General features: G+C 40.8%; 1 protein-coding gene across 7 annotated transcripts in view; it reads right to left on the bottom strand.

The window, feature by feature from the left end:
- The window catches only part of SPRED2 (sprouty related EVH1 domain containing 2), a 120,513-nt gene that overhangs the window by 43,414 nt on the left and 63,684 nt on the right, over window positions 1-13,415 (bottom strand). Inside the window, exon 1 of one of the 7 annotated variants that reach the window (XM_009237237.4) lies at window positions 10,589-11,391. Within the exon in view, the coding sequence (XP_009235512.1) occupies window positions 10,589-10,605 (17 nt within the window). The 5' untranslated portion in view covers window positions 10,606-11,391. 7 annotated transcript variants of the gene reach the window in all.

Below are 13,415 nucleotides of genomic sequence, written 5' to 3'. Positions count from 1 at the left end.
AACTCTCACCACATTAAAGTGTATATGTAATAGAAAAATTGGTACTTCAAAAAGCAAATGGCAAAGAGGAGTTGTTTAAAGTTAATAATCTCCAATTTAGGGCTTTAAATTGCAGCCCTTGAACTCCTGTGCCTGACTTTCTCAGAATATTTTTGCTTTCTTTCACATTATTGGAGAAAACAAAGGAAGGGAGTACTTAATAACCCACCCGTTGAAATGTCTAGGAAGAAATGCCATGATATTTGCAACCTACTTTGAAATGCATTTAAAAAAACATGGAATCATGGATGGAGATAGATGGATAGATATGTGTATGATAAAACAATAATAGCAAAATGCTAATTGCAGACTTGAGGTGGTAGGCATATGGATGTTGAACATACACTTCTTTCAACTTTTCTGAACACTTGAAAATCATAAATGTCGGGAGAGTGAGAGATTTGTAGTGTTATGGTTGATTTCTAAATGGAAATCAACACTAAATCTATAAGATGCTGATGATGGTGCTAAACAGAATCTGATTACTTTTCTTTCTGCTATTTAGAGTGCAGTTCCCTCTTCTTCTTCTTTTTTTTTGTGTGTGTGTGTGTACCTGTTATCTACCACCTGTCCTCCACCCCAAAGAAAACCTAATAAGAAGGTCAGGAAAGGACTCTACCAAACCATGTTAATACCAAATTCTAAACCTACAAAATCCTTTACAAGCCAGCCCTTAATAAGACCTGTTCTCTGGTTGGGCGCGGTGGCTCACGCCTGTTATCCCAGCACTTTGGGAGGTCGAGGAGGGCAGATCACCTGAGGTCAGGAGTTCCAGACCAACCTGGCCAACATGGTGAAACCCCATCTCTACTAAAAAAACACAAAAATTAGCTGGGTGTGATGGCGGGCACCTGTAATCCCAGCTACTCGGGAGGCTGAGGCAGAAGAATCGCTTGAACCCAAGAGGCGGAGTTAGAAGTGAGCTAAGATCACGCTACTGCACTCCAGCCTGGGCAACAGAATGAGTCTGTCTCAAAAAACAAAACAAAACAAAAAACCTGCTCTCAAACAAAAGAAGGTGATAATTTAACCTACAGAGGAGGGAGGAAAATCAGCAGATCATGCTAGCAATAAGCTGACAGGATTTTTAAGAGCCTGTTTATATTCCCACAGGTCCACTGGAAATGGATGCCCTCTCAGACGGCAAGAATTACTAATGCATTTAGTTCCTTTTTTTTCTAGGTTTCTGCCACCTCCCTCGTTAGAGATGGAAAGCTAAACACACAGATAAACAAACAACACACAGTCAAGGCACCTGTTCTCCCTGAAGCATGCTGGACGGCTTCACTTCCCTCCTGGAGAGTGGAATAGAGGTCAGCCCGAAGGCAGAGTTCAGGTCTTCACATTAGTTCCACCTCTTAAGCTATTAATACAAAGAACTGTGGAAACCATCTATGCTAGACTCCTCTCTCATGTGGAAAAATTAAAATCCAGACTGCAGAAGGGACTTGTTCAAGGTCATTGACATTAGGGACAGATAAAGGACTAAGATCAGTCTCTGTGACAACCCCCTGATCACACTTTTGAAAGGACCTCGTGTGGTGGCAGAAGTGCCCATATTCGAGTTAGGTGCTCTGGAGGATAAGTTATTCCTTATCTTGGTCCCTTGAATTTACTGGATAGGCAACTGATTGTGAAAGGAATTCTAAGGAGAAATGAAGAGGTAACACTGGCAACACAGCTACATGAAAAAATCACAGATCTAGAGGGTGATCCTACTTATCCTGCTAAAGTTTCACACCAACAGAGGTAATTCCTTTTTGGATCTGTTGTAATGAGTGCCATAAGTCAGGACAGGTGACCTAACCTGACCTAACCTCCATTACACATCTTCTCACAACTGGGTGAGGCACCCCAAACTCTATTACTAAGCTTCAGTTTCCTTATGTGTAAAATGAGGGTTAGAGACCACAAATGACTTTTGAGACCCTTTCAACTTTGGTCCCTTTTCACGCTTTGTGTTTTAAAAAAAATGGCCTTAAAGTCCTTTAGTTGTGGCAGAGGGCTTAGCAAGCTTAAGCCACTAAAATATCCTACAAAAGCAGATCAGAAAACTTTCAGCAGTAAAATGCAACTGAGAGTGTATTTTGAGCAGAAAAAAAACTTGAAACCACAAAGACCTGAAACCATGACAGACTAACAAATATGTTCTCTCAGTGCCAGTGTTATGACACAATTATGAAGTTACCAGGAGCGAAACTGGTTTATCCAAGTATTTTGAAAAAGCAAGAAAATGATGAAAATTGAGTTTTAATAAGTTTAATAAGATCCTCTGGGGGAAAATAAAAGGTACAACCTGGTCATCTAGCTGGGTTTACGCATCCACAAATGTGAGATTATCTTTAGCCACATGGAAGAAAAACCCCATGACATATTTATGGAACAAATGCAGGCCAAGAAGAGAAGAGAGATCTGCCCTTTTTCTCCCAAACAGTTGATTCTATCTGCCTTATCAGTTGACTCAACATGAACTCCCCAGCCCCAATCTTTACTACATTCAGAGTGAAAAGGAGAAAATGTTAGGAAAAGGTAACAAAGCAATTTAAGTTTAGCTTAAAAATAGGGAAAGACATTTCTTATAGACCTCTGCTAAAGCAGCTCAGTGCACATCAAGTTGCAACTTAGGTTTAAGTTGCTTCAATGTGACAAATAATTTCTGGTCCAAAAGTAAGTCAGTTGTTTGAAATTGGAATGTATCTTCCCTACAGAAAAAAACATAAAATGGTGGGCAACTGGGTTCCCAATCCAGCCCACGAAAGCCTAATCAACATGGAAAAATATTTCCAAATGTTTCAACTGCTTACTGACAGTCTCCTTGACAAGAAGCCTCTTCCCCACTGCCAGCAGGAAAGGCCAGTTCCTCTCAGCTCTTGCTGGGTTTTGGCCAAGGGCTTTCCTATCTGGGGGTGGGGTGAGGGAGAAAAGGTAAAGAGGAGGAATTCTTCTTAAACTTCTGATTTAGGCTTCATTTTGGGGATCCTCAGAATGTGGCACCACTGAATCTTGAATGGCTCTAAAAGGATCCGTACTGATGTTATTTTACAAATCCCAACTTAAGTGTTACTGGGGAAATTCTTTCCTTTTAGGGTCACAATGACTGTTGGTGAGCAATTAAGTCAAGTGTCAGGCTCATAGGATATAATCATGATGCAGTGGATTCTTGACTAGTTGACTACACAGAGGGACAGGATTTGTCCTACAAGCTCAATTTCCTTCCGAGTTATAACAAGACAGAGCTATCCACTCAGTACACATATTTCCCATGTTACTTTCCTGACATAAAAGAACTAGGCAGCAAGGATAATGTAAAGGCCAACTAGCTACCAAGCTGCCTCACAGTTTTAACACGTTAGTCTTAAAATATTTTTTCATTTATAAGGGAGTAGTAGTTTGAAGTACTTGATTCAGAAAGAACCTCCAGGAAATACTAGAGCTATCTCCACCTCCCAAAGTCAACTAGCTTGTGGAGGCACTAGAAGGCATTTTATTTCAAGACTCATGATTTTCACAGATAACTGAAACCCTGCGTGGCTAAGCTGCTGAAGTTGGGCTTTCCTGGCCATCACCAACATGTTTGCAGCAGGGAGCCCAACCAAGCTTTAAGTCATGCAGTCTGTGGTGATTAAAGACCACTGCCGGCTGGGCGCGGTGACTCACGCTTGTAATCCCAGCACTGTGGGAGGCTGAGGCGGGTGGATCATGAGGTCAGGAGATCCAGACCATCCTGGCTAACACGGTGAAGCCCTGTCTCTACCAAAAATGCAAAAAATTGGGCCGGGTGCGGTGGCTCACGCCTGTAATCCCAGCACTTTGGGAGGCCGAGGCGGGTGGATCACCTGAGGTCAGGAGTTTGAGACCAGCCTGGCAAACATGGTGAAACCCCGTCTCTGCTAAAAATACAAAAATCCGCCAGGTGTGGTGCTGTGTGCCTGTAGTCCCAGCTACTGGGGAGCCTGGGGCAGGAGAATCGCTGAACCCCGGAGGCGGAGGTTGCAGTGAGCCGAGGTCGCGTCACTGCACTCCAGCCTGGGCGACAGAGCGAGACTCCGTCTCAAAAAAAAAAAAAAAACAAAAAAACAAAGACCAAAAGACCACTGCCCAAGACAGGACAACCAAGTGGCTACTGCCAACTTCTTCCACTAGAGAGCTTTACTGACAGGTGGAAGGGCTCTCGACTTAATGTCGGTCAAAAGGAACAACTCTCGGCTCATTTCACTCACTGGTGTGCTTCTTCCCAGGACTAACTTCACACAGTTTTATTCTCCGGGAAAGTCACAGTGACTGAAAGCATCCTGGATATGCCATCCCCTGAAAACTGCTGCACACCCAGCAGTGAGTTGCTGGTATATATGGAAGCTCTTGTGTTAACTTTTTCTTGTGTATTTGCATATAGGGAATTAACCTTAACACTTGTGGTCCATACATACAATGGAATTATTCAGCCTTAACAAAGAAGGAAACATTGTCATATGCTATAACATGGATAAATCTTGAGAATACTGTGCTAAGTGAAACGTCAGTCACAAAAAGAAATACTGCATGATTTGTTCCGCTTATACCCGCTATCTAAATGTGACTAGTCAAAGTCCTAGAAACAGAAAGGAGAACAGTGGTTGCCAGAAGCAGGGGGCTGGGGAGGGGAGTGAGTTGTTGTTTAATTGGGAAAGAGTTTCAGTTTTGGATGATGAAAATGTTCTAGAGATCTGTTATACAAACTTGGATATAGTTAACACTACTGTACTGTACACTTACAAATGGTTAAGATGATATATGCTATGTTATGTGTTTTTTACCACAATAAAAAGATAATCTGTGAAACAAAGAGAGGCTACTTGAAATAGGTAAAGAACCCCAAATTTAGAAATGTTGGGTTTAGCTTAGGAAAATTTCTGCAGTCCCTAAGAAGTAAACATTCACTTTGGGAGGCCAAGGCAGGAGGATTGCTTAAGCCCAGGAGTTTGAGACCAGCCTGTGCAATAATGTGAGACCTCATCTCTATTTTTATTCAAAAATTCTTTTAAAAGAAAAAAGGAGTAAACATTAACACTATTTAAAAAGTTAACTTTCCCCTAATTACAAAAGTAACACATGTCCCCATTATGCAAACTACATACATCACAACCCTCCCTTAAAAAACATTCTTCTATACTATGAGGAGCAATTAACAAATATGCAAGACCTTCTCAAGGAAACTATAAAAGGAAGATCTTATGCTTCAAATGTAAGTGTAAATGTTGGCTTTGCTTTGTTCCTTGGGGTACCAGGCGAATCATATATAAGAAAAACACAAACATTTCCTTTGGTACTGGTTTTACTGAGACAAAAATGGCTTTTCTTACAAAATCATTTCAAAGAAGAACAGAAGAAAGTTAAACAAAATAGGTTTTCCCTGAATTGTTAGCTCTGACAAATTCCTCTAATCCTTAGGCAGTTCTACTCTAATAGAACACTTACAATGTCTACAACACCAGCAACAGAATACACCAAAATATTTTTCATGATTAGTCCCTTTTCATCTCTTCTATTCTAACCTCAGTTGTAAAGATTAAACACACAGATTATTAAACACACACAATCACAAGAATTTCCTGACAGTTCCATTTCTTCTACATGGGGGGTTAAGTGATGTTTTTTAATATTACTCAAAGCAGGGAAAAAGGGGCTGTTTTATTTTTCTTTGGAACAGGTTCCAGCCAGATTTTGCACATTGCAGTTCTCTGGCGACGTGATGAGAACACATGCCCACCCACAGACACTAATTTTGCTCTTCACCCTTCCCAAGCAGCCTTTATGACACATGCTGTCTGTGCTTCATTTAATGGAATTCAAGAGGCCCAGTCAAACAGCAGAGCCCCACAGGGCCAGGGCAACAACAGGCAACCCATCTCCTCCACTGGATGGGTACAGGGAACATGTGTTTAAAAGAAAACAACAACAACAAAAGCCAAATCTAGCTTGGACATCTCCAATCTGAAGAATCTTTACAAATGAATGAATGAAGTCATCTCTTCGATTGAAATCAGGAAGAGATAGTAATCTTGCTGTACTTATACACTGAACTCTATGAAGATGATGCAGCTAACTGAGCTGCTCTCAGATGTGCAGCAAAGAAGGTATCACTCTCATCCCAAGCCAAAAGCTCTTTCTAAGAGGGCTGAAGTGCCTGCCTGCTTCTGTAGCACTTGCTTTCTCTATGGTCATCATCTGTTTTTTTTTGTTTGTTTGTTTGTTTGTTTTGAGATGGAGTCTCGGTCTGTCGCCCAGGCTGGAGTGCAGTGGCGCGATCTGGGCTCACTGCAAGCTCCGCCTCCCGGGTTCACGCCATTCTCCTGCCTCAGCCTCCCCAGTAGCTGCGACTACAGGCGCCCGACACCATGCCCAGCTAATTGTTTTGTATTTTTAGTAGAGATGGGATTTCACTGTGTTAGCCAGGATGGTCTCGATCTCCTGACCTCGTGATCCACCTACCTCGGCCTCCCAAAGTGCTGGGATTACAGGCGTGACCCACCGCGCCCGGCCATCACCTGTTATGAAGAAACCTTGGCAAATAAGAATCCAACTGGGTTGGGAGGCCAAGGTGGGTGGATAACCTGAGGTCAGGGGTTCGAGACCAGCCTGGCCATCATGGTGAAACCCCATCTCTACCAAAAATTCAAAATTAGCCAGGCATGGTGGTGCATGTCTGTAATCCTAGCTACTTGGGAGGCTGAGGCAGGAGAATCGCTTGAACCAGGGAGGTGGAGGTTGCAGTGAGCCAAGATCGTGCCATTGCACTCCAGCCTGGGCAACAAGAGTGAAACTCCATTAAAAAAAAAAAAAAAGAAAGAAAAGAAAAGAAAAGGAAAAAAAAGGGAGGCCGGGTGCTGTGGCTCATGCCTGTAAACCCAGCACTCTGGGAGGCCGAGGCGGGCGAGCAGGCCAGCCTGCTTCTGCAGCACTTGCTTTCTCTATGGTAATCATGTTTTTTTTTTTTTTTTTTTTTTGAAAGGTTTGAGACCAGCCTGACCAACGTGGAGAAAACCCGTCTCTACTAAAAATACAAAATTAGCCGGATGTGGTAGCACATGCCTGTAATCCCAGCTACTCAGAGGCTGAGGCAGGAGAATCACTTGAACTTGGGAGGCGTAGGTTGCAGTGAGCTGAGAGATTGTGCCACTGCACTCCACCCTGGGCAATAAGAGCAAAACTCCGTCTCAAAAAAAAAAAAAAAAAAAAAATTCCAACTGGGAATGCGCATGGTTTCCACAACTATGCCACATATAGCTCAAGACAATCCAGGTGCAGTTGACGCAACAAGCTGTCAGCAAACACATGCCCGGAAGAATGTTCACGGTTCACAGAAGTCCATGCTGGTTTGATAAGAGGGTGATCATTCATCCCATTTATACATTTAGGAGTTTATGTCGTTAGAAGGCTGATCCACACTTGTCTCTGGCTTTTCTGAGCTACACAGGAATGTTGCTATTTCTAGATAATGATATAAGATTTACCTACAAGTGTTATTAATCCCACTCAGTATGGCAGGATGACCATAAACTACAGATGTGGGGAGGACAATATCACAGCAGACAGTGAGCAATGGATAGCAGGCGATAGACAGGCCAAGCCTCCTGAGGCAGTGATCATCATGACCACGCATCCATAAACCACACATCCGGACAGCAAGGACAGACTGCAGACTCTGTAACAAACAGGTCTCCCTCTAAATACAAATAAGGATGTTTAAATGTTGGTAGGTGATCTATACTAATTTTACATAAACCTGTTTTTATAAAATGTTTATTGAATTCATAATAGCTTTGAGTCTTTAGAATATAATTTTAGTAAGTGCTAAAAATCTGCAAGCCAGCAAAGATTGGGAAAAACTGTTGCACTAAAATATCTGGGACACTCTTAACCTTTCAGGATTCAAATGCTCTCCCTGACTCTCACTCTCCCCAAGAAAAAGGAAAAACAAAAATCCTTTTTCCAAGGTTATGTCACTCTACTTGGCTCAGAAGACATGGCCACCAAAACTATCAAATGGATTTTTGAGTAGAGCAGTTCTTTCTTGATTTCCATCCAAGCAGAGTTAGGTTTTGAAGAACCAAAAAGGAATAGCTCAAAGCTGCTTATACACAATAGCAATGAGTGGCTCTGGATTGTAGACTCCAGTAAATCTATGAATAAAAGAAAATCCAGGGAGGAATTTATCTCCAATAACAATGAATCCCCACTAGGGCGGGAATTAAGAGAAGAACCAGACTGGGCTGAGATCTGAAGCACTTTTAAATGTAACTCTCCCCAGCACATTGCTCTGAACATAGGCAGCGTCTCACTCAATATCTATTGATTGCTTCCAAGTTGAATGATATGAGACCTTTGGAACTGGCCATGGCTCTGTATTCCTTTTCCCTCAAAAGGGAAAGAAGGCATCTAAAAACCACGTGGTTCCTTTGGACTGATGGCTCACAGTGCTTAACAGCAAAGGGGCCTCTGAGGCGTGGCAGCCACAACCCTAGGAGTGATTATCACTGTCCTGTTTCAATGGTCAGTATACCCCTCTGTGTACTGTAACCAAAGCTAACAGAATATGGTGCTCTGGAAAGAATGTGGACAGGACCTGAGCGAGTCCCAACTATACAAATCACAGAAAAACAAGACATTTTCACAGAAAGTGTCACTAAATCAAGAACTTTAAAATAAATGTTTTTTTTAATCCCTGACTATAATAATTTACCATAGGCCTCAAGGGAAAAAAAAAATGCTACCATGAAACCTAATGTTTCCATGAAAGCACAGGAAATTAGCTATTCTGTCTTTAAAATAAAACAAAATTAATGTATATTTTTCTAATGAATTTGATAAAGTGAACCCTAAGTTGAGTGTGGCATTCACCAAAACTATAAGAAAAAACCTTGTTTACTATAAGATGGCAAAATATGGGTCTTAGTTCAAGCTAACACTTTTAAAGTAGCCTTTCTTTCACAACTTAAAAAAATGTTGTTAATAAAAAATGTCCCTCACTTTGAATCTGAAGTATTTTTTAATGTCACCAAGTGCTATTATTAAATGTGTACTATATATGCATGTATACACACATAAAAATAAGCACTACAGATGTGGGCAGGAAAATTCTTAGCAAAACCCCCACATATTTCAAATACTGTTCTTCCTCATTATTGTCCTCTACCATAATTAGCACGTTACAGCATAACAGGTGGCTTTCATTTATAGAATGCAAAATTAATGAAATTTAGAGATGGTCTTGTCTCCAAAAACAAATTGGCCATTCTATAAAAAGTATACCCCTTAATCTATAAAACAAACAGAAACAAACTCCCTTCATGCTGGCTTTCCAAATTATAGGAATTTCTGAATGTAGTTAAGTAAGTAAATTGAATGCATTTACTGACAGCTTAAAATTCATACACTTCAAGGAAAACAAGTCATTATTATGGGCTTTATAAGAAAGGGGAAGAGAAACAAAGATTGCCTATTTTTCCAGCTTGGTAACCCCAGATCTGTTTAATGCTCTCTGAGTGATAACAGGATTTACTGCTATACACTGGGCTGTTCCACAAATGCTAAATCTTAGGCAAATTTGTGGGCAGTTGTGTTATAGGTCCTGACCTAGCCATTCTGGACAGACAGACCAGGAAAGCATAAATAGTACTGCTATAAACTAACTATAGCATCTGTCCCTAACAAGCAAGACTCACAAACTATTTTTTTAAAATATGAGGAGACACTGAATAGACTGTCAACACACATAGGAATGTTTAATACACTCAAATAAATAAGATATGTGCTTTAACTAGTCAGACATTGTTTAAATTTAGTGGGTGAAGAAAGAGAGAGGGTCAGACAGGCAGACACAGCCTCCCAATTATGCAGAATGATCCTTCAGATCATGTGAACGCTATAATTAAATGTTGCTACCAAATCCCCACTACCCTTTCTCCTACCTAGAAAAAGTTAATGCATGAATTTAGTATGAGCAAATTGTGATTTATAAAAACAAACAAACAAACAAACAAAAAACCCACCCTATTCACTCCGTAGGGGAATAAAGCTTTCTTGCATTAAGTCACGCATCTTGGGGGTAGGAAAAAAGCACAGTACTGAAAGAAATCCAACGTAACACAATAGTAATTGTTAGACCACCTCCTTCAGCTCACCTCTGCTTATTCATTTTTTTTAAAGCTCTACACTACCCACCCAAGAGGTATACCATCTCTGCAAGCTGTTTCCTAGGCAGCATCTTTTAGATTCAGGACTTAATAAACAACAACAACAACAACAAAACATTTCTATCAGAATATCTAAGGAGAAATTTGTTTTAAGAAAGAGGAATGAGAGGCTAAGAGCTCTGTGTCTATCAACAGACCAGAGGTTACCTATCTGTCCTTGCACGTGGGCACACACAAATACAAACACATACACACTGTGGTCCTCTACAACTAGGATAAATTTTCTCCTTTAAAAAAATGCTAAAAGCAGGCACCAGAAAGGTTAAGCATAAGAGAACAATGAAAAAATAAAGTTCATATAAACAGTAACCACGTACCTGCCAGGCGATGCCATTTCCTCTACATTGTGGAGCCCGAGTGCTGGGTATTAGCATTATTGCTACTATAAAGCTTCCGATAAAAATGGATCGTCTCTTGCTGACCTGAGAACCAGCTGGCTGCCTGAGAAGTGGTTTCCCCCATATATGATTCAGTCTCCTTGACAAATATACTGCATTGTACCAGATGAGTCATCCGAGGGTTAGTCCGCATTTTATAGGCCTGTTGTGTCATTACTCACATTCAACATCCTGCTTCTCAAAAGTGGAAACTGGAAGCCTGACAGCTGACAGATGCGTTTTCCAATTAAAATATTGTTTAAAAAATTCCTGTAAGTTATGATTATCAATCATTGATGAGAGGATGAAATGCCCAGGAAGCAAACGGCACAGTTCAGTACCAGAGATTACATTCTGGAGAACCACAAGTGCAAATTCTTCACCTGCCCCCAGCCCCAAACCAAAGAATTTCGTCCAAAGTTGAGAGCAAGGATCCCTCTCTTTAAAGTTATCAGCTGAATTCATGTAGGCATGGACTTGTTGATTCTTGTGCTGTGAGGTTACCCAGCTGCAGAAGCTATGTAAAAAGTACACATCAAAATTTTGGTCCTGGATTAATTTTATAGGTGGGATAGTGGCATTGTGTTTATAAGATGTCTACTTTTTTAGAGAGGCATGTTGAAGTATGTTAGGGGTAAAATGATATGATATCTGGGGTTTGTTGTGAATATTTTAGCAAAAAATAAATAAACAAGGGGGGGGTAAAGAAATGTGGCAAAATCTTGATAAATGGTTGCATCTGTGTAGTGCGTATATGCAGGCTATTTCTCTTCTTTGAAGTATCTTTGAAAATTTTCATAATAAAATGTTTTTAAAAATTAAAAAAAAATTTTTTTCAGTCCCTACAATCTAATTTATACCTAAACAAGGCACTTTTCTAGTTAGGTATAGAGCTACCACACATGTGAGTGGAGGGAACCATTTACACAGTGCGGCCCTGTGGGTGTGGGAGCTGAACTTGAAGTTGTTTCTGCCTTCCAGCTGGGAGGTATGATACATGTATCCTGCGGCTGTTGTGAGTATTGCATCAACCTCCTGAACAAATGCCTAGTGCCTTCTCCTCCCAGGGCGATCTGGTGATCGTTTCCTTATGCATTCTCTGAGGACACAAGCCCTGGCTTCGTGGCTCAGTGTTAACGTTATGAAGGAGAGGTGACTATATCCAGCTTCCTTATAAGGTTTTGGAAATGCTCCATGAGAGGTTATGTAAGTCACATCCATAGTCTCTTAAACCAGCAGGTCCTTTGGTAATGTGGCACAGGGTTTGCTTGACTCACTTAATGTTCAAATTGGGTGTCTTAAACCATCTGGAGGAGGAAGAGCTTTGATTTAGTGGCTGACAAAAAAAAAAAATCCAGATATGGAAGCTCCAATGTATGTGAAATAAAACCACTGTTGAAACTGGCTGTCACTTTAAAAACTATCCACATTGATGCGCTGTGAAAACATGACAAGTCACCACAGGAAACAAAATAGAGGGGTCACTAAAGCCCAGAGCTCCTGAATGGCCCCCTTAGTCCTGAAACCTAAAAATGGAAGCACGTTTCAGGCTGAGGTTCCCACCTCAGCAAACAGCTGATTCTAATTCTTAAAGGACCCTGTCTAATAGGACTTCAAACTGGCTCCAAATGGTTGGGACAGTCCCATCCAACGTCAAATTACAACCTCACTAATCCAGACTGATTAGGATTGTGCGTGGGCCTGAACTGAAGACTTCCTTGGCTTTGACAATTCTTTCCTCATGAGGACTGCAGGCTGCCGCCTTATCAAAATGTTTCCTTGAAATTTTATAACCTTTCACACATTTGAAAAGCATAATTTACCTTAATGCAACAGGTGGAAATGGGGGAAATTAATAAACTTCTAGTCTAATTTGAGTTTCTATAGTATTTTAGAGAAATAAGTTCACAGTTCATTGAAGAATTTTATAATTCAGATTTCAGTAATGAAAAATACAAAAATAATAGCAATAATAATGTGTGCATACACGCACAAACAATGAGAATAAGGCAAAGATAGTAAAATGCTAACAAATGGGGAAATGAGAATAGGGGAGTCCTTCATACTGTTCTTGCAACATTTCTGTAATTACGAACTGTTTCAAAATAAACTTAAACATTCACAAACACACAGGAATGAATATATATAACCCCTATTCCTAAAAAATAAAAAAAGAGATTATTGGGTGCAGTGGCTCATGCCCATAATCCCAACACTTTGGCAGGCTGAGGTGGGAGGACTGCTTGAGGCTGGAGACCAGCCTGGGCAACAAAGTGAGACCCTGTCTCTACAAAAAATACAAAAAGTAGCTGGGCATGGTGGTGCATGCCTGTGGTCCCAGCTACACAGAAAGCTGAGGCAGGAGGATAGCCTGAACCTGGGAGGCTGAAGCTGCAGTAAGCTATGTTTGCGCCACTGCACTCCAGCCTGGGTGATGGAGCAAAAGACCATGTCTCAAAAAAAAAAAGGATTTTTTAAGTATTTAATAATCACCACAGTTACTGTTGCTGACATGCCCACCCATTTGAAAAATCTTGGACCATAAAGAAATTTACCAAAGTGTTGACACTGGGAAATGCCTCTGGGTTTGGATTTCTCAAAGGATATTCCTTATAAACATTTTTATAAGGGGAGACACATACATACACATATACACACACACACACATTTTGGGAAAACATCATACTATATCCTTGAGAATATTGTTCAAGTTTTTCTAGGCTTGCACTTTCCAAACTTATTTGACCACAGAATCCCCACCCCCAAC

Source organism: Pongo abelii, chromosome 12, assembly GCF_028885655.2.
Source record: "Pongo abelii isolate AG06213 chromosome 12, NHGRI_mPonAbe1-v2.0_pri, whole genome shotgun sequence".
Taxonomy (NCBI): domain Eukaryota; kingdom Metazoa; phylum Chordata; class Mammalia; order Primates; family Hominidae; genus Pongo; species Pongo abelii.
Note: the sequence above shows the minus strand (reverse complement) of the source record. Positions and strands in the feature narration are given on the sequence as shown.